A 22,330-nucleotide genomic window follows, 5' to 3' on the forward strand; every position below is an offset into this window, starting at 1 on the left:
CTCTTCCTCTCTCTCCCCAGCTTCTCCGTAGAGCCCCCGGTCAGCGTGCTCACCTTAGATAGGTGAATGCTGGACTCTCCATCTGCGTCTGATGCAGGGCGCTGTTGCCAGTTCCTTCACTGGTGAAACATAGGCCTCTTGGACTCAGAGGACCGTTACCGTTGTTAATAGCACGAGCGGTGAGTTTCCAGACACCTTTTTAGTCTTTAGAGTCTTTAGGTGCAAGGCAGGACTTCGTATGATGCTTTTCTCCCCTTTTGCTTGCAGGACTCTTGAGGAAGATGAAATAAAGCGCCTGGAAATGCGTGAGTAAATGCAAGCACTCTAGCTGTTTTTTTCCTTGCAGCGTAGTTCGTGTTGAAGAGGCACCAGAGTATTTGCAGGCGTTCTATTGTGAAGAGCGCGATGGGCGTAAGTAAAAAACCTGTCTAATGTCTCTTCTTTTGTCTTTCAGAAGTTTGTTTGCAGCGCCGGAGTCCGCGGAATGCCCGTAAGTAAATACAATGCTTTTATCTCTGCAGGCGGCGATGCAGCGTGAAGAATTCCAGAGTTCACGGAGTGCCGGTAAGTAATGACAATGCTTTTGTCTTCACAGGCGAAAATACAGCGTGCCGAAATGACCGCAGCCGATGGATCAGGTGAGTAAGCACTGCGAGTTAAGACTGCCTTGCTAACCTGCTGTTTCTTGTCTCTACAGGTGCTGCTGTCGCCTGGATACAGGAATGGTGAGTATGATTCTTGCAGATTCAGGATCGAAAGAAGAAAGGCTGGAACAGACTCGGTGAGCGTTCTGCTGCAGATGCAGAATAACGCGAAGCACGTTTCTTCTATCGGGTGTGGTTTAAATAGCCTTGGAGTGATGAGGCGTCTTCCTCCACGGCCCCGCCTAGGTAAGAAAAGAGTTCCAGTTCTAGAAGCTTTCCCCATGCTGAATCCAGGGAATGGAGCTGCCCCACCCAGGTAAGAAAGTAGTTCCTGTTCACAGAGGACTTCTAAGTGGCTGGTAAGTAAGCAGCATGGTCTGCTGCAGGTAAGTCCACCCAAACATCTGCACACATATTATGAGCCCGACGCTTCCAGTGCCGGGACCGATGATTCTGATGAGCCTGGTGCCACCGGCGCCAGGACAAGGTCCAAAAGGTCCCCGTGGGGACCGGCTGGTGCCTAGGATTAGGGTTAGGGGCCTGCTTCCAAGGACGTTGGGCTGGTCCTGGCTCCTTGGAAGCAGTGATCATGACAGTACCCCCCTCAAGGCCCCTCCTAAGCATGTCTTCTCCGGGGGTTTTGGCTTGTCGGGGTGATTCAGATTGAATCTCTTGACCAGACGAGGTGCGTGGACATATTCTAAGGATTCCCAAGACCTTTCCTGGGGTCCGTATCCTTTCCAATCGACCAGATAGTATAATTTAGATCTGGAGATTTTGGAGTCTAGGATGTTCTATACTTCGAATTCGAGTTCTCCGTCTACCAAGACGGGTTCTGGGAGTTCAGTCAATCGAGTTTCTGGTTGTACTGGTTTTAATAATGAGACATGGAATACTGGATGTATTTTCATATGCGTAGGCAATTCCAATTTGACTGCCACCGGATTAACTATGGTAGAGATGGTGTAGGGTCCAAGGTATCTATCTGCGTAGTGAGGGGCCTCTTTACGGTGTCGATCTGCTCCCTTTTTTACTTGAGCTTTAGCTCTTTGCAGATGGGCAGTGGCTTCCTTAAAAGCACGGGTAATCTCAGAGTGTAAATGATCCAAAGCTGGTGTTTCGAATTCTTGGGGAGGATCCAAATTAGAGGTTCTAGGATGATGTCCGTACAATAGGAAGAAGGGAGTCTTCCCGGTTCCAGAATGAGTCGAATTGTTTTAAGCGTATTCAGCGATACACAGAATATCCTTCCAAGGGTTTTCAGTTTGTTGGAGCATGCAACGCAGATATTGCTCTAGAGTCTGATTAGTCCTCTCGGTTTGTCCGTCAGTTTGGGGATGGTGACTGGTTGAAAATCTTACATCAATTTGGGCTAGACGACAGCAACTTCGCCAAAAGTGGGAGATGAATTGACTTCCCCTATCGGAGATTAAAACCGAGGGAAAACCGTGTAACCGAATGATGTTTTCTAAGAATTCTCGGGCCAATACCGAAGCCGAAGGTAGGCCCTTCAGGGGAATGAAATGAGCCATCTTGGAGAATAGATCCACGACTACTAAAATGGTATTATACCCTGAGCATGGAGGTAAGTCTGTGATGAAATCCATGGACAGGGTATGCCATGGACAGGGAGGAATATCCAGAGGGTGTAAAAGGCCGGCTGGTTTCTCCTTCTGACTTTTATTCTGGGCACACACACCGCAGGAGATTACAAAGTCTCTAATATCCTTCTTCCATGATGGCCACCAGAAATGTCTTTTGACCTTTTCCATGGTTATGGTAATGCCAGGGTGACCCTCCATCAGAGAGTCGTGATAAGCGGAGATTACTTGTTTTTGTATTTTCTCACAGGGCAAGTAGAATCGTCCTTGGAAATATGGTAGGTCTTGATCCACTGAGAATTCTTTTCCCTTTAATTGCCAGTCCTGCAAATCGGCCGGAGTTAGGAGTGACTTGACTGCAGTCTTGATGTCTTCAAAGGATTGAGTGCTGACTAACCCCAAAATCCTTTGTTCTGGGATTATGGGTATTGGTTCTGGATTGGTCAAATGTTCATCTACTCCCATCCGAGAGAGGGCATCTGCTTTTCCGTTTTTACTGCCGGGTCGATAAGTGATTATAAAGTCAAACTCAGCCAGAAACAGAGGCCAGCGAAGCTGTCTGGAAGACTGAGCTTTGGCCGTCTTCAGGTATTGTAGATTTCGGTGATCAGTCATTACGGTGACTGTGTGTCTGGCTCCCAAAAGATAATGTCGCCAGGCTTTAAAGGCCGATCTGATAGCTAAAAATTCCTTGTCTGTAATGGAATAGTTGATCTCGGGAGCCGAGAATTTGCGGGACCAAAAGGCTACAGGATGTAATTGGTGTGTGACTGGAACTCTTTGTGATAAAACTGCCCCCATAGCAAGACTAGAAGCATCCGTTTCCACGATGTAGGGGAGTTCTGGGCGAGGATGTTTCAGAACAGGTGCAGAAATGAATTTTGCTTTTAAGTCCTGAAAAGCTTGTTCTGCTTCAGTAGACCATTCAAAACGTTTGTTCTTTTTTAACAGAGCGGTGATGGGCTGGACTATCCGGGAGAATTCAGGAATGAATCTGCGGTAAAAGTTAGCGAAACCTAACATGCTTTGAACTCCTTTTACCGAGGTTGGTGATGGCCACTTGATGATTGCATCAACCTTCTTCGAATCCATATGAACCCCATTAGGTGACAATATGAATCCCAGGAACTCAACTTCAGTTACGTTGAAAACGCATTTTTCAAGCTTGGCAAAAAGGTTATGTTGACGCAGTCTCTCGAGAACCTTTTTAACGTGTCTCTGATGTTCCTCTTCAGATGATGAATAGACAAGGATGTCATCAATGTAGACAACAACACACACATCTATGAGTTCTCTAAGGACATCGTTCATAAAATACTGGAAAGCGGCAGGAGCGTTACAAAGTCCAAAGGGCATCACTTGATATTCGAATAACCCATACTTGGTGTGGAAGGCCGTCTTCCATTCATCGCCTTCTTTTATTCGTACCAAGTGGTAGGCTCCTCTGAGATCCAACTTTGTATATATACATGCTTCTTTGACTTGGTCCAGGAGTTCAGGGATCAAAGGTAACGGGTATCTGTTTTTAACGGTGATTTGATTTAGGCCGCGGTAATCTATACAAGTTCTAAGGTCTCCTTCCTTTTTCGGAGCGAAGAACAAAGCCGAGGAAGCTGGAGACTTAGAAGGACGGATAAACCTGTTAGCTAGGTATTGGTCCAGATATTGTCTGAGGTGAAGATTCTCTGGCTCGGTGAGGGCATAAATCCTACTGCAAGGAGGAGTTGTTCCGGGTATCAAGTCTATTTGACAGTCGTAAGACCTATGAGGAGGCAGGGTGTTAGCTTGATCCTTTCGAAAGACATCTTGGAATTCCTGGTAATCGGAAGGTAATGTAGGAACCTCAGAAGAAATTGCCGCCACTGAAACTTCAGGCCGAGGATAACAAGTGGTAAAACATTCTGGAAACTGAACCGTCTTTGCTCGCCAGTCGATCTGAGGATTGTGTTTCTCTAACCAAGGGATTCCCAGAATGATCTGGAACTGAGGGGCCTTGATCACATCGAACACAATTTTCTCCCGGTGTCCATCTTGGCTTACTAGCGTCACTTCTTGGGTGGCATGGGTTACTGGTCCGGAGGCTATCTCCGTGCCATCCACTGTAGTAATGACGTCCTTTACTGCCTTAGGGACAAGGGGTAGATTCATCCTTGATGCCATTTCACGGTCCACATAATTGCCGATTGCTCCGCTGTCGATGTAAGCTTCAATTGCATGCAAACGATCCGGACGTGCTGGACTAATGAGGACCATGGGCACCACGAAATGCGAGGTCACGGGACAGATCTTAACGCTCGGCAAGAGGACCTCTACACTTGCCGGGCTAGGTCGTTTCCCTGCTCAGAACTTGTGGCACTGGTGTCTGCGGCTCCTACAGCCTTCTTAGCTGGTTTCACTGGACAGTCTCGAAGAAAGTGCCCTGAGTTCCCACAATAGAGGCATAATTGCAGCTGTCTTCTTCTTTCCCGCTCCTTTTGGCTTAAAGGACCTTTCATCCCCCCTATTTGCATGGGTTCCACAGTGTCCGCTCCCTTAGTAGGAGTCTGTGGTTTAGAAAACACTCGGGTATCAAATTTAGAGCAATCAGCCTTCCTGTTCTGTAATCTGTGGTCCAATTGGACGACCAAGTCAATATAGTCTGAACATTCTTGTGGAGGGTTCACGACTTGAGCTAACACATCCTTGAGCTCTCCACGCAGGCCTCTGTAGAAAAGCGTTATTCTCTTATCCTCGGGCCATTGAGTTTCCACTATGAGTCTGTTGAATGAGGCTATATAGGTCAAGAGGTCTTGATTACCCTGTCGTAATGAAAGAAGTTCATTGTCCAAGGCCTGCCCTTGTGCATGTCTTGCAAACAGTTTCTCCATACTGGACTGGAAGGCCTGGAAATCATATAGACCCAGATCATCTTGGGTGACTAAAGGGATCGACCAATCTGCGGCGCTGCCACTGAGATAAGAAAGCACGAAAGCCACTTTGGTCTGATCTGTTGGGAATGCAGCTGGTCGACATAAGAAATGTAAGCGGCACTGGTTGATGAACACTGCATATTTCTTTGGGTCACCAGAAAAACGTTCGGGCGGAGCCAAGGGCACATTACCAGGTAGATTGATTTGCACTGGATTTACAGATGGTGCAGAAGGATAGCTTCCTCCTGGGACGGGCAGAGGTGTGTCCTGCCTGCGTTTGTAGCAATTGCCTAGCGAGGTCCTCTGTTCGCTCCTTGGAAAGTATTAGTTCTCTTCTTAGAGAGCTTGTTTCCTGACGAGCTGCATGTACTTCTGCTCTTAATTCCCCGAGCAACTGGGCTAAGTGATCAGTGTCTGAAGTTTCCATTGCGCCTGGGTAGGAGTTTTGCGGTGGGCTTCGCGTTCTGTCACGCTCACCTGATTCCCACGGAGGCGCAGGTCGTGGCAGGAAGGTGTCTGTGACTCGAAAGGTGATGTGCAGGACTCGATGGGCTTCTGGGGTCGAACCTCTTCGCACTGTGTGACGAACTCGTAGGGTGAGGTTTCTGCAGGTGAAAGAATATAGGGGTTAATGGTCTGGGTTGTGTAATGCCTATCTTCCTCTCTCTCCCCAGCTTCTCCGTAGAGCCCCCTGGTCAGCGTGCTCACCTTAGATAGGTGAATGCTGGACTCTCCATCTGCGTCTGATGCAGGGCGCTGTTGCCAGTTCCTTCACTGGTGAAACATAGGCCTCTTGGACTCAGAGGACCGTTACCGTCATTAATAGCACGAGCGGTGAGTTTCCAGACACCTTTTTAGTCTTTATAGTCTTTAGAGTCTTTAGGTGCAAGGCAGGACTTCGTATGATGCTTTTCTCCCCTTTTGCTTGCAGGACTCTTGAGGAAGATGAAATAAAGCGCCTGGAAATGCGTGAGTAAATGCAAGCACTCTAGCTGTTTTTTTCCTTGCAGCGTAGTTCGTGTTGAAGAGGCACCGGAGTATTTGCAGGCGTTCTATTGTGAAGAGCGCGATGAGCGTAAGTAAAAAACCTGTCTAATGTCTCTTCTTTTGTCTTTCAGAAGTTTGTTTGCAGCGCCGGAGTCCGCGGAATGCCCGTAAGTAAATACAATGCTTTTATCTCCGCAGGCGGCGATGCAGCGTGAAGAATTCCAGAGTTCACGGAGTGCCGGTAAGTAATGACAATGCTTTTGTCTTCACAGGCGAAAATACAGCGTGCCGAAATGACCGCAGCCGATGGATCAGGTGAGTAAGCACTGCGAGTTAAGACTGCCTTGCTAACCTGCTGTTTCTTGTCTCTGCAGGTGCTGCTGTCGGCTGGATACAGGAATGGTGAGTATGATTCTTGCAGATTCAGGATCGAAAGAAGAAAGGCTGGAACAGACTCGGTGAGCGTTCTGCTGCAGATGCAGAATAACGCGAAGCACGTTTCTTCTATCGGGTGTGGTTTAAATAGCCTTGGAGTGATGAGGCGTCTTCCTCCACGGCCCCGCCTGGGTAAGAAAAGAGTTCCAGTTCTAGAAGCTTTCCCCATGCTGAATCCAGGGAATGGAGCTGCCCCACCCAGGTAAGAAAGTAGTTCCTGTTCACAGAGGACTTCTAAGTGGCTGGTAAGTAAGCAGCATGGTCTGCTGCAGGTAAGTCCACCCAAACATCTGCACACATATTATGAGCCCGGCGCTTCCAGTGCCGGGACCGATGATTCTGATGAGCCTGGTGCCACCGGCGCCAGGACAAGGTCCAAAAGGTCCCCGTGGGGACCGGCTGGTGCCTAGGATTAGGGTTAGGGGCCTGCTTCCAAGGACGTTGGGCTGGTCCTGGCTCCTTGGAAGCAGTGATCATGACAGTCTGGATAGCCATCAAGATTGCTCCTGAGTGGTCCTGTGACATAGGCATCGGTTGCGACGGGAGCGACGGCTGGGGAGTGGGGTCCTCCGTCTCCTCCACGGTCCGCGGCATCTCGTTGGCTCCACCGTTGCTCTCTATGTCCGCCTCGTCGGGATCCCTCCCGTAGGACCAGACTTCCTCGAACCTCCTGTCCAGGATCTTTGCGACACCAGCCAGCTCATCTTTGGAGGTGGTATCTGTGTCCGTTATGGCTACCGTGCCCCCCTCTTTCTCCTCCTGTGGTTTCATGGGGGTCTTCTCGATAGGCTGAAAAGATGATTACATCCGGGGTGGCAGGGAAACTCTAGGCCCGGAAGTCGTCTCCACTGGAGTAGCCTCCACAGGCTTCGCCAGGGCTGCCACAACTCCTTCAATCGAGGCCTTCGCTGGGTGAATCAAGGCCTTCACGACCTTAGGGGTGCCTGAGGCCTTCACCTTAGGGGGAGGGTCGCTAACCCACTCCCCCTTGGCTGTCTCCGTCGAGATCGACCGGGGCTTCCCTGAAGCTTACCCGGGTTCTATGACTTCCTCTTCATCGAGCCAGAGTGTTGGCTCGTGGATGATGGCGTCGGTGACATTGCGCCCTGCCTGGCAGTCGAAGAGCCCGAACCATCGGCACTCCCGGTGCCCGCAGAACTCGTGGCGCTTTGCCTTCTGTTGGGCCCCCGTCTCCGGAGCGCCCTCAAAGGTCTTAGAAGACTGCTTCGACTTCTTCTTCTTCTCACCTGCTGCTGGGCTCTTCCCCTCCAGCCAGTTGGTGAGTCGGGTACGACGATCCCTCATTGTCCGGTCAGACATGTTCTTACAGAACGCACAGTACTTCTCCATGTGCGATTTGTCATCATGAAGGCAGTAGAGGCACCGTGAGTGCTCATCTTCCTTGAAGACGTTCTGTAGTCCACATCCAGGGCAGCTCCTGAACAGCTTGGATCCAACAGGCGTTGTGTTTCCTTTGTCCTGGGCCATGACCATGCGTGGTAGGCCTCAAAGATCTTCCGGAATCCTCTAAGAAGTGAAAACTCGATAACAATTCGCCCTTGAGGGGCGTAGAAAAATTCTGGAACGGATCCCTGTTAATCGGAAGTAGAATCGGTGGAGCTTGAGGCTCGATTGACCGAAAATATAAGAGTAAACTCTTCGAAAAAACGCAAAACGCAGTAAAAGCTCGAGAGCTATAGCACGAGGACCTCCAACACTTGAACGTGTGGTAAAAATCTGAAGATGGCTGCCAGAGGAGGGGCTTAGGTAGCGGGCAGTCATTGTTTTGGGGCAGTATGACCCAGAGACCAGTGATTAGTCATTAGTAGAAAGACAGTTCAGAAAGGAAACGGAAACTGATTTTTTCTTTTTCCGAGGATTCCCAGCCTGACGACGGGAAATATTCATGAGCATGTGAATCCATGCCAGACCCCATGCTGGAGAAATTGTTTTATTTTGATAATGAAAAGCATGTGTGATGCGACTGATCATTGGGGGCGTAGCAATGCACAGGGAGGGTGCCTCAAGCCTGGGTAAGTGGGTACACCCATTCAGACAGTAAGATTGACAATACCGGACTCAATCACCCACACTAGCCGATAGACGTGGATGAAAAACATGCCTGAGACCAATGTGTTTCAGAGATCCAAATGTAGAAGATGTATGCCACTATTATCAAACATGCAAAGGCAGTCAGCCACAACTCGCATAGTTTCTGCCTTGGTGCCATGTTCTGGTCCAAAACCAGATTGATAAAATCAGATTAACTGACAGGTAGCAAATTGTGGCTGCACGAAAGTATGTACCTCTCAAGGTACTCACTGGGAAACTCCAGATCTGGAGTTCCGAATAAAAGAGTGATCAGATAACGTTCTTCATACTATATTGTGATGAAGTGCCTCGGCTCAGAGAGACATTTAAAAGGAGCCAGAAAGGAGAATTCTCTTGTGCATTAGTTTTCAAAAGGAAAACCATTGTGGGGTCACGTTTAGGTCACAAGAGAACAAAAAACCTCCTCTGTGAAAGAAACTAAGTTTGACCAAATAGGACTACTACAGGATGGGCTCTTAAAGGGAGTGCATGAAGTGTTAGCAATTGTTAACTTAAAGTTCATGCAGACTTTCTCTATTTTGGTCAGAAAGAAGAAACTAGTTTTATTAAACTTTGCAGGGATATTTTTCGATAGCCCCCCTTTTTGGATTGCATTTTATACAGATGTTGTGCAATAGCCAAAGACTGAAAAGGACCGGATAGACCTAACGTGGCTTCCAGTTGATGCAAAAAGCCCTGTTCTTGTCATAATGAATAAGACAACCAAGCTGGAGAGGGACAGGCTATAGTGCAAACAAAGGATCCAGAATACTGGTTAATGTGGCAATATTATGAAAACTGTGCCAGCTCATCAGGACACCGTCTTGCTAGGAAACCTGCAGAAATCTATTTGCTATTGCTTCACTTGAAACCTATTTAAAGGAGTGCTTCACAATTGAGATGATTGCAGGATCTGGTTTCTGAAAAGTCTTCAAAGCATTTTTAAAGCAAAGCATATTTAAGGATAATCCAAGAGGAAGCTCATATGCAATTAAGTGACACCTCTTTCCAACCGATCGAAGTAATTCTGAAAGTGGTTGCTTCCCTCATGGGGTAGCTCCATTTCCTGATTAGAAACTGGCTTATTTTCAGTAAGGTATTTAAACCTACGAGTAGACGAGTGTCAGAGAGTGGAGGAATGAATGTTGAAGAAGTGAAGTTAAAATAATATTGTGTTCATATCTTAAGGATTCATGAATGAAATTGTAAAACAACCATGGTGCACCTATTCAAAATGTACACAAGCTATTGCACATAAACACTTTTCAAACCAACTGACTTCTCCAGCACAATCTTTATTGAATATGACCAAATTGCAGCCCAACTGAAGACAACATACCTTCTTTCAGTGGCCTTTTTTGGTTTCCGTTGCTATGAATTATCATTCTGGTGATGACACACGGGCTATCCTTTGGGGCCTCAGTCATTATTGGGATTTGGATGATGGGGGCGACTGGGCTGGTCGGGCTGCTCTCATTACCATGGTTGTTCTCCGAGTGTAGGTCAGCAGGCTCTGGCTTGACAGTTTGCTTTTTTCCCCGATCTTTCTTCTCCTTATTAGCCATAGCTTCCAAATAGCCTTCTGGATACTAAGACAGTGCACATGCCAAAGCAAAATAAATAGTAAACACAATCCGAATTAAGCAAGGCAAGATACACAGGATTCAAAAGTAAAACCCACATAGTTACCACAAAAAAAGTGTTCATAATTAGTAAGTTCATAGCCTTGCCCTTGAGACTGAATACAAGCTTTATTAGGCATTTATAAAATGACCACTTCCACAAGTATACTTTAGTGACTTCTAGGTCTGGATGAACGCAACATAAATAAGCCAAAATTATATTTTTAAGATTTTAGTTCAATGGTTGCATGAATACTGTCTGAGCTCATTAAATTGTCTGCTGAAAAAGGGTTGCTCAAGCAGCTAAACCGAGCCAAATATTTGCCCCAGTCCAAAAGACGCAGGTATTTCCAATCTCACCATCAATATTTTGCATCTTTAGCAGTTACAAAAAAGCTCCAAAGTTATTTGGAAAGATACCGTCAACATTTCCTCCACTTATGCAAAATCACTACTGCTATAATGAATGTCAGAAAAAACAACAGTATCAGATTCTTTTTATATGAGGCACTAAATGGCCATGGATGATACAAAAATAATCTCTTCACCCTTTTTTTAACCATCCCTTCCATTTTGGAACAAATTTCCTACATGAAGCAGGATACAGAGTAGAAATTCAGTTCCATGGGTTTCCCCTCTCCGTGAAAGAAAACTGGCAGTGTTTTCTGCCTGGATCTAATGTTCATGCAGACAGAGGGGTATGCATTTTTAGATATATGTGTGCTTTTATTACCCATGAAAATCAGGTGAAATCCTACGGCATTTGTTGCAATACTGACTGCCATGCACTTACCTGCTGGGCAGCAGTGCCACCTACCAACCTGCCTAGATTCTCAGCCTTTCTTCTAGCCCAGTCCAGTAAACTATCAAAATCTCAAAGAGGGCTGCAGACAGGCAATTAAAATAAGCATGCAAGGCGTAAACGGAAACAATCACTACGCTGAAAATTATGATCGCCTCCTAATATTGAAGTTCCCATTCGCAGTCTTGCAGATCTCGCAGACCACATTTAGTGGAATAGCAAGGCATCACAGGCCTGTAATGAAATACTGTGCAGGCATCTTAAATGTGCAGGAAGTAGACATATCTCACTGCAGTTTAGTGATTGTCTGATCAACTTGGTGCTCTACGGACATTCAAATATAAATTACAAACAAGGAAAGGATCCAGGACCATCCTGCCCGATTACCTGCTGTGGTGCAAGAACAATCTCTATACGAATATTCAGTTACTTATCAAGGCTTTCTTTGATGACTTGAGGGAATACACACCCCATCACTTTAATGTTGCAGGATATCACACTGTGCAACTGCCTTCGTAGTTATAATATTATGTCTAGTATCCATCTTTTTAAATCAGAAATCTTACATTTCTAAGCATATTAAAATAAATATATATAAACATTTAAATACTGGCATGTATAGTGCCCTACAGTCCCTAGAAATGTAATGTTAACAGTGAATTGTTGCTCAGTGTTGTTAAAGGCATAATGGGGTCAGCTATCCAGTACAGAGGGAAAAGCTCACAACAAGGCGACACTCTTACTATTTACTGGCATCCCTGTCTAAGTTTCCACAGCAGTTTATTTCATGATCCTTTTGATTGCAAACATGGGAGGAGCAGTAGGGTGTTCCAAGTGGCCCTCCCCTATGTTCACGGTGGGCTAGCGTTCATTTTAGAAGGGATTTCATGCCATAGTTTGTGGATTAAATGTGGTCACACAAATAATGCACAATGTATCACTGCCAGACCATTGAAATGGTTTCTCAGCAAAAAAAGGCAATGTTCAGATTAACCTTCTGTGTGCCCCCACCCCTCACCCCCTGGGTGCACAGTTTCGGAATAAAAAAGGTCCTGCCCAGGGCTCTCCTAAAGTGTGTGGTAGTGGGGTGGGGGATTGGAAAGGGTAGCGGGTGTGGGTGGGAGACAGGCGTTACTTTCCCCATCCAAGCATAGATGTATATTTCGGCTGTAGGGTTAAATCTGCTAAGGGCCCTCTTATGGTTAAACAAAACACAAACTGGAATAGTATACGAAAGCTATACTTAATTAGAAGCCCATGCAAGCTCGTCTACCGGGAAAGAGTATCAAAATATACCTCAAGCCCTCATCTTGGGATATTGATGCATGAGCCATTGTGGTTACAAACCAAAATGCTTGGTTGAGAATTGGCTACAGAGAAAACACACGGACAAAGTAATACCTTGGTTTCTAACTGAGGGAAAGTATCACAGATTTAGAGAGGTAATGTGGGTAAATGCTCCTCTAGAAATAGCAAACATGTATGATTTAATTCAAGGTCCGGCCAAGCATTGAGATGGACTCCTGTGCACCCTAAGCAGCAGCACTGCTGTCCACTTCATTATGCAAGCCTTTGCCGTGTTGGCAGCAGCACCAAAACTGTAATTAACAGAAGACTTTCTGACATGATTCCCTCAAAAGTGTTTCCTAGCGGAAAACCTGTATTTAAATATACTTCCTGGTACCCCACAAACCCACACAAAGAAAAGGATGCTCGAGTACAACGAACACTCAAAATATGCCAAATTTTGACCTTTGTTAATCATCAAAACAGGAAAATGCAACTTAGTTTTCGTGGCTCTGAAAACTTTGACTATCTACGTTTGTAAAGGACACCTTGGGATTCCTACAAACCTTAGCAGCTCGCATCCTCACCAAAAGCGTATTCACAGCGTCTTACCACAAATTCAGTATTGCCGAAAGATGGGCACCACTGAAACATGGAGAACAACATCAGGACATTTAATGCTTTTCAAATTAAGCGTAAATGGACAGTTAGGGCAGCAGTAACCACTCTGGCTGCGTTCCTTTCTATCCCTATGAAGAGAATAATTTAAATGTCTATTGATATCCAACACATACAATGAATTGTTTTATCTAGTTTTTCCCACAGAAATCTTGCATTGACGGTGGAAGTGGGCATGTACATGTACACTAAGGAGGCTGCATTCGTACAAATATTTTAACATAGCCGACCTGTAATCCTGCATGGAAGTTGTTAAAAACATTGCAAAACATGGTTACCGACAGCTCAGCTGTCAAATAATTCTTACCATTCCTTAAAATAGATTGATTGTCCGATCAGATATGATATAGTATTTATAACACGCCTATACACAAGTGTTTCAAGGCGCGACGAGGCAAGGGGGAACAAAGGGAGGACAGACAACGATCCTACTAGGCCAGGTGTCATTCAGATCGTGCAAGTGCATGGGAAGGGGGAAAGGAAAAGTGCGCAGGGGGAAGGGAGAGGGAAAGGGCACTGGGGATACAAAACTTGAACAACTGAAATTGCTTGTGCCCCGAAAAACCTGTATGTGGCCCCTTTGCATTTAAAAACCCTAAACTGCACCACATCAACGCACTCATATTGCTGGAATTTGCAAGTGGGTCTTCCCAGCTGGGGTCTTCCCAGCTGAAGGCACAGTAGCTCCCATATATCATTTTTTTTTATTTATTTCAGTGAATAAAGTAACCTTACACGTTACAATATCAACCCACATCAAAACATTTTTACATACCTTTACATATTATAACACTTCGATAAATTACATTTAATAAGTTACATTATTTTCAATACATTAAAAGAAGAAGGAATAATATATTTTGGACTAATTCTACTACAGTAAAAGTGAATTGAAGAAGACAAATCGATTAAAAAAAATGATTAAAAAAAAGGAAAAAGAAGCAGATAAAAATCACAGTTTTAAACTGATAGGTTTGAACGCATTCAAAAATCTTAAAACAGCAATAGATAGTGAGTTCTCTTCGCCAATCGAGATCGTATACCAAATGTCCAGACTGAAGAACCACCATGCACTCTGCACATATTTACCAAGAGGTTCATCTTTTAAAGTGCTAAGTGCAGGACAAGGAATCACTAAGTGCTCAAGAGTCTGTGTCAAGTTACATTCGCATAAGTTACAAAGCTTTAATATAGCCCCAGACCTGTCTCGTATTGAGGTTAACTGTCATGTAGGCATTAAATTTAATCTGAATCTTAGGAACTTCCCCCTCAATGTAGAGTTAGGAAATGTTAACACATAGCGGGGACAAGTTCCCAAAGGTTTATCTAAACCGGTTAGACTGGAGTTGATTTTCAAATCCCCCATCTGGTCAATAGTACTCATCTAATCCATTTAAAATAAGCATTTATTTACCTTTTGGGATTTAAAAATAGATCATATTTTTTTTGTTCAATCTTAGACAGAATTGCTTTAACTGTACTACAGAAGGTTTTTAGTGGGGATACATTATTCTCCAGCAATTTTGTCTTTAGATCTATGAATAGGGAGTTACTTGTTGGAACTAATATGTTCCTGTAGAAGGCAAGGATTTTCCACTCCAGCCACCCTTGCTTTGAAGTTATATCCAGTTAATATCTTAATGCTACCATTGGTAGCGAGCCAGGGAGATCTAAGACTTTCTTCCAAAGTGCAGATTCGATTGTTTTCCAATATATGTAATTTGTACCATGAAACATTTCTTGGCCAAATAAAAGCACCAGAATAACTTTACAGCTAAAGAGTTAATCAAGAGTATTACAGAGAAACCGCGATACCTAAAATTGAGCCTCTTCATCTGAGGTACAACATGTCTTACTTTAACTTTAAGTCTTATGGACCATATCTATTAGCATCTGCATAGAAGCCCAAAAAAGTAATTAACAAGGTGCAAGTAATTATTATATGTTCCCCACTCTGAGTATAACCATATGGCTTCTAAATAAAACGCATAATTGTTGTTTTGGCAAGGTTAATCTTCCACTCATTTAGCTTAGCAAAACTGCAAGTCGAATTTATCAGCTTCTGCAGGCCTCGAGGAGTATGATCGAATAATACTAGGTCATCTGCGTATAACATCCGTGCTATCGAGAGCCCATCTATAATTTGGTGAAACAAAAGCTGCTTGCGACAAGCTATCTTCAAGATCTAGAGGGTAAAGATTAAAAAGGCAGGGAGTGAGTAAGCATCCCTGCCGTAAACCCCTTGAAACTTCGATTTTCTCTGTAAGGGATTGCTGCATATTCAGTTATCTTGGAAATAAATCAATATTGACAGTAGATCATTAGGAATATCCTTTTGACTGGGTCCACATGCATTTTTGGTCACCCTATGATGGTAAAAATGCCAAATGCAAAACCAAGATATCAAAGATATTCAAAAGCTTTAAGCTCATGGGCAAGCCCATCTAGGTGCAGATTAATATGTCAATTTATTGGGCAGACATCAATGTTTTCCATAGAATGGATGTCTAGGGGGTAATTTTATATATTGTTACAAGTCAACGTAGAGGACAACTTATGCCAAGGCTGGCATGTAACAGTCCTCTCTCTCTCTCCATACAATTTGAATTGTTTTTGTGGCAGGGCGTACTTTACTCATGGAAATCTGAGCAGTACTGGGTCATGCCTAATGTACACTGCTTCACAGAAGCAATCATTAATGCTGCCTGCCCGTACTTGAATGTTGTAAGCCTTTTACAAGAATCCCTATGGATCCCACTTATTTCTTTGCAGGTGCAAAAATAACGTTCAAAACCATTTGGATTCCAGCATCTCTGGCCGCATGAAAATTCAATGCTGTCGGATTCAATGCGCAGAGTGGCTGTGGAAGTGTTCTTTATGCTCGGTCTCCCAGCACCATGCACCAAACGTGCAACAATTGCATGGTTTATCATTCACTGACAGAAACTCTTGGGTCAGAATTGCATTTTTGTGGTTCTCTTTGACAACGGTATAAACCTTTTGCTGGCTTTCTTATGCTTTAGAATTTTTCTGTCAAAGGGACCTCTACTGAAGTCACCCTCCACATGCAACTCTTTTTTGGTGTGCTGCCTTTAGTAGCCCATATGGCTATTAGTACAGAGGTGCTTTTTGGGTACCCCACTGTGTCACACTTGGTGAGTTCTCTTACCCAGAAATGATGTTATGTAGTGGGCTGGCAGTAGCTACACATTTTATTGTTGACTACATTATGCTGTAGTCTTTTGCGTTAGTAGCCACATTGCTATACATTAAGTACTAAAGCATTTTAAAAGCCCTACACCTCTGCCATTTTGTTTTGGGGTATTTCTTTGTTTGGATAATGCATTTGGGGGTTCTGTCGACTAATTTTATGGAACCCTTAAACTTTTTGCAACTTTTTGCTTTTTCTGGATCTTTGACTTTATGTTTTGTGGCCAGAGAGACTGTTACTGAAGTACCCCTGCCAATGCAACCATTTTAAATATGCTGCCCTATGGGAGCCGATATGGACAGAGGTGCTTTTTAAGCATTCCATTTTAATCACATCTACCACCCTGGCCTGTGCTGTGGACTAGACTGGATGCAGCTGTATTTTGGTCTTTGCTTTACCAGGGGGGCAGCCAGTTGCACTGTATTAATAGCCCAAGGTACCAGTCTGCTAGCCACTTGGGTAATAATATATTTTTAATGCTTACTGCTGGCCATATGGCTGTAGGCAATGCCTTTATCCTTGGATAACATGATGCAGGCCTCAAACGGGCCTTTGTCATAACATGGGCTGACCATGTGCCCTACGCTTCAGCCTGCATATTGGTTGAAACAGGGTAAACCTGTTACCTGTTGCAGGCATGACCAGTACAAATCCTGTCTAGGTGGACGCGAGTACTTGTCGGTTTTGCAGGCCAGCCTGATTGACTGGTTGGCAAATCTTTATGTGTCTGTCTGATGTGTGAACATGCATATCTATGGGAGACCCTGTGCATTTCTCAGACAGATTCCTACCTGAATTGCTGGAGGAATGACACATAGATGAGATGCTGAGAAGGAGGAACAGGTTTGCCCATAACTCTGGATCCCGGCTCCTTTTTCCTCAATCCCAGTTCCTTTTTTTGGCTGCTGGAATCATTTGTTGCCACACAAGGGATAAATACTCAAAAGCATACAGGGGACAAATGAGTAACGAAATCAACACACATAGGGGAGTCCCCCAAATGAACCATTCAACAATTGATTTAATGTCCCAGTCTTAGCTCATACTGGGTCCCATTCCATAGGCTATTTAAATCACCACACAGAATGTTACACACAGTGCTACGTATTTGTCATTTTATATAAAATGTTTATAATTTACAAACACTATCTTCCTGGCCCTATCTGGCTAATAAGTCACAGATATCCTCCATGGAGCAGTGTCACCTATTTCATGTTGTAAAATTGATTATACATGGCAAAATAAATTATGCATGACCGAAAAAAACACATCCCAGGTCTACGTCCATGGTGGCGTTGTTGAACCATGTAGCATAACTCGATGACGCTAAGTAATGCAAGGGACGTTTCGGTAGGGCATCAATTATACTGCCTTTATCAGGACCCCAAGGGAAATGGAGCTCTGTAGATGATAGATAATAATATTACTGTCATATAAAAACATATTAAATACCCAGCACCCCAAAAAATGCAGCTGCTGGAAAGGTAATATGTGAATACGTGAGGAAAAAAGAGAGATCCTCCACCAACAAAACACCAAACTACTGTGTGTGTACAGAGGTCCGCACCTAGCCAGGGTGGTGACATCTACATAAAAACAGCCTCCACTTGAACGTATCATTCACTATACCCTACCCCGTCACCGGGCAAAAAGGGGGCAGTGAAAAGATAAACGATCAATGAAAACAGTAAGAAGGGAAATAAAAAGACACATTGATATAAAACCCCCAAATGGCTGTGTGTGGTGGTACTGTGTCCAAGAACCGGCATGCCAAGTGCCCCAAACAAGCCGGGCCCAAAACTATAAAGTCTGCAGTGCCCGTAGCAGAGTACATAAAGGGCTATATAGGCCCTCAACTTACTTTAAGGGATAGAACGATCCTCCAAGAAAAGATTTTCGCTGCCACAAAAGCGGCAAGCAGAAGGAAAAGCCTCTGGCCCTGCAAATATGGAAACAGAATAAACCCCTTCCAATGAAACCTATTCAAAAGGAGATAGCAACAAGGAAAGCCATACCTATCACCCCCTTTGCACCTATAAGGGGCCACACAGTTGCTCACCTTAGTAGAAGGGCTGGGTATGTCATGAGAAATTATCCCTCTAATGGCGGACACATTAGTCAAAAGTCTGTATCACCAAATGTAGAGGTGCGGGACAACTGTGCAGTCAGGCGTCCTCAAATCATCATAAACCAGCTGGAAAAGGGAGAAAAGGAACAGAACGGCCAAGCCATAAATACAGGAATGGAGGATCTAACATCCAGAAAGCTCGAGGTGAATGACACTCCTCGGCTCAGAATGCATGTTAAACAACATGCATGGGTCTCCACACGGTGCGCGTGGTGCAGAGCCAGCCACCGCGTGTGCCATGTGTCAAAATAAAACAATCACAACTCCCAGCGTGTGGACTAGACACCTACCTGGACTCGCCTCCTGAGCGCCGCGATACTGGCGCCGAAGCTGCGGTGCCTTTTAAATTACAGCCCGCGCCTCAACCGTTCCAATTGACCGCGCAGTCCGCTACCGTAAATATAGTATGCGCACGCCGTTAGAAGGAGCGGAGACACAGAAAAAGGACAAAAGGCTACCTCAAACCTAATGTTAATGTAGGCAGCCCATTCACTCATAGAGAAAGAAATGGGACTGGAAACTAGAGCCAGCCCTCAAGAATAGGCAGGTGTACTGAGACTTCAAAAAACACGTAGGTGCCCCTACTGGCCCCCTCAAAAACAGCTAATGAACCCCAGAGACGGGCAACTCCTAACACCAAGGAATATATAATATAATTATGAGGCACAAAACAGGCTAAGAAATTAGTCCAATGCCTCGTGCCGCCACGAGGATGGGAAACCCAAATCTAATGGTAATCAGTCTGCGGAGAACCTGAAAATGGGAGAGTCCATAAAGGAAGACCCACCGTCAGAGACCCCCAGAAATGACTCCCTAATTGGGAGGCTAACCCAAAATTTAAGATGAAAACCAACCAGAAAAAGGGGAGAAAAGAGAGAAAAAGAGAAAGGAGAGAGAAAGGGACCAAAGAAATAAACGGACCTGAATCGGAGAACAGAGAAAACGGCGCCAAAGACCCCAAATATGTGCAATGGCAAAGCACACTTAAATCATGATAGGGGGCCAAAAGACCAACCTAAGGTAAAGAACGGGGAAAGTCACCACCGTAAAGGGTTACTTTCATTTAAACCCCATTCGATAGTGTCTAGCCGATGTATCCACCTGGCCTCAGCCAAGTTCAAGCTACGTGCCGAGATATTTTGTCTGGGGAAAGCTTCCAAGATCCACCAATATAGGTCTTCGGGGGAATGGTCATGTTCCATATAGTGAGATACTAATGGCGCATTAATGTTCTTACACCTAATGCGGGATCTATGTTCCACAATCCATTTATGGGTTGGTCTCGAGGTCTGGCCAACATACTTGAGGCCACATGGACACTGGATACAATATATAGCATTAGGGGTTTTGCAATTAGTCATGGCACGAATGTCCCATTTCCTATCTCTCACCTGAAACTCCTTGATTTTCTTAGTGTATTTACAGACTGAACAGCCACCACAAGGGAAGTGTCCTACCAACGGACGGAGATCCCAGCCCGTGGTTCTGTTTCTCGAAATCTGAGGTTTCGAATGCACAAACAGATCCCTCAAATTTTTCTGTCTGGTCATTGCAAATAGTGGCATTGGTTCATCGCTCAGTTCCAATTTGACCAAAGGCCAAAATGTCTTGATCAATTTCTTAACTGCATACGTATGCGTAGTTTAAGGCAGGACACAGACCGGTTTTTCTTCCGTGGTGTGTACTTTCGGAGTGAGAAGGCATTCCCTAGGGGTAAATCTCGCTCTTTTAGCCGTGACACACAGCACCTTCAGCAGTGGCACAGGGCAGTCTTTCAGATTTCCCCAATGTTTAAATACCTTCTCTTGGATAAACTACTTTTTCCAAGAGCAGTGAAGTGAAATTGATTTTGTAACTTTCTAGACCCAGCACACACTATCTTACAATAAGGTGCTGGAGGGATTACTTAGTATCCCCTTTGTCTAGCTACTCATGTAAAATGTTTATGTTACCCTCTCTACAATTAAAGGTTGGTGGCAGTGGTTTATTTTGAACTACCAGTGTGTGTTTTTCCCGCGGGCTGCGTTCGCAGCTGCAGTAAAGCACCAATGGGTGCCATTTTTGTCAAAATGGCCCCGGTCTACTTTTTTCACCCTTTCTTGCTGGGAAGGTCCTTCTTGAGATTTACTCTGCGCGCCAAACCAGGTTTGGTCCCTCTGTTCATTTCGTCTTTGGTGGGATTCATGAGTGAAGCCCGCCTCTGGCTCCAGAGTGTCTGGCAGGGGCAGGAAGTAAGGGAGGTGCCCAGAACTCCCCTTGCTTAATCCCTTTGGTTTTAGGAATGCACCCAAAGGTGATTGGCTGGCTGGCTGTCCGGCAAGGACAGCCACTCCACTGTGTGATTGACAGCTAGGCTGGAATGAATGGGAGAAACCTGCATATAAGGCAAGGCTTTTTGGCTTGGAAGGCAGAGTCGACCACTGGATGAAGGAATCCGAAGTAGAACTTGGAAGAGACGCCTGCTGCAACTCCTGGACCGTTGGTTTGCACGGTGAAGCCCTGCTGCTGTGCTGAAGCTCTGAATTCGCCTCGACTAGAGAAGCCCTGCAAGGACGACTTCTCCCCTTGAGTTGGTGGGACCAATCAACTCCAAAGTGAACTCGACTGGACATCCTCTCAAGGCTGGCTGTACTTCCACTGCTGTTGCTGCTTGAACCAAAGTGCCAGGGAGAGGAACACCAGATTGGGTGCATCACTTTTAAGTCAGATCCGAGCTCCATGAAGATCCTCCAGACTCCCAGGAAGCAGGACTGACCAAGCCTGAGCACCTCAACAGAGTGCTGGACCTCAGATGCGAGGAAAGTCCAAAGTGGCAGCACAGAACCGCAGTGGTGCCATTTGCTGAGTGCAGAGGAGCAAAACCGTGAAGTGCCGCTGAATTGAAGTTTTCCCTTTGCTGCTGCTGACCGTCCAATTGCAGTGCAGGAGTCCCCAGAAGTCTTCCCTCTTGTCCCCACGATGGAGGCCCAGGAACAACAGGATCTGCATAGCTGCACAGGAACAGAAGCCAGCTGGAACCATTTCTTCTAACCAAAGGTACTGTAAAACTAAGGTGACTTACCTCTTGTTGTGTAGCCTTACTTGTTCTCAGTGGGGACTTGTCTTGGTTGCTTCTGTAGAGTTGCTTGCATCTTCTACCTGTCACAAGCCTCGCACCTTGTGGCCTTACATTGATTCTACTTTTTCTACAACGACTTCTAAAACATTGTGCAAGACTTTTACTTACTTGCTTCAGCTCACCTAGACTTTTTCCCAATTGACATTGGTTGGCCTTGCTCCCTGAATGACTCTTCCTCTCTCTGATTGCGTGTTTTATCTTCCTTCCAGGAAGGGGTTGACTTACTCTGTATTGGGCGTTCAAAAGTACTTACCTGCTTCAGAATATTTGTGTCATCTCTTGTTTTATTCTATAACCCCATTCTTTGACACCAACCTCATTATTGCTCTAAATGTACCAGTGATATATTAATGTTCACCGTATCCTAACTACTGAAGTCACATGAGGGTGTAGGAAGTATCTGTGGGCCATCCCAAATGGGTACTTGCTGATTTAGAGAAACTAAGAGTGGGTATTTTGGAGTGTATTTGTGTGTTACTATTATATTGCCCCTTCTGAAGATGGCTTATTCTAACTTACTGTTAAATAAATGAATAATTGTTTAAATCAATAAACCTCGAGTGTAAGTGTTTATTTGGATACTTGTCACTGTGAATCTCTGTGTAAAAACCCTACTGCTCACATTGACCCCTCTTGAGATAAGCCTGGCTGCTCAGCCACACTACCAACCTGTGTAGTACAGACTTATACCAAAGGTTGGGTTCCTATTGCCAGGAGCTCAAGGTTGTTGTGGTGCACCGAAAGGGTACTGCACCAAATATTGCCTAACATACCCAAAATGTCAAAGAAAGCATACCTGGGATCAAGTTTTACAAGC

At 45.0% G+C, this 22,330-nt stretch overlaps 1 protein-coding gene across 2 annotated transcripts in view; it reads right to left on the reverse strand.

The window, feature by feature from the left end:
* Positions 1 to 22,330, reverse strand: part of UHRF2 (ubiquitin like with PHD and ring finger domains 2) — a 1,897,232-nt gene that overhangs the window by 479,670 nt on the left and 1,395,232 nt on the right. For both annotated transcript variants that reach the window (XM_069625927.1, XM_069625926.1), the window contains exon 13: positions 10,007 to 10,256. In XM_069625927.1, coding sequence (XP_069482028.1) covers positions 10,007 to 10,256 — 250 coding nt within the window. The remainder of the gene's footprint in view (positions 1 to 10,006; positions 10,257 to 22,330) is intronic.

The sequence above is a fragment of the Ambystoma mexicanum genome, chromosome 6p, assembly GCF_040938575.1.
Source record: "Ambystoma mexicanum isolate Mex_15411 chromosome 6p, UKY_AmexF1_1, whole genome shotgun sequence".
NCBI lineage: Eukaryota > Metazoa > Chordata > Amphibia > Caudata > Ambystomatidae > Ambystoma > Ambystoma mexicanum.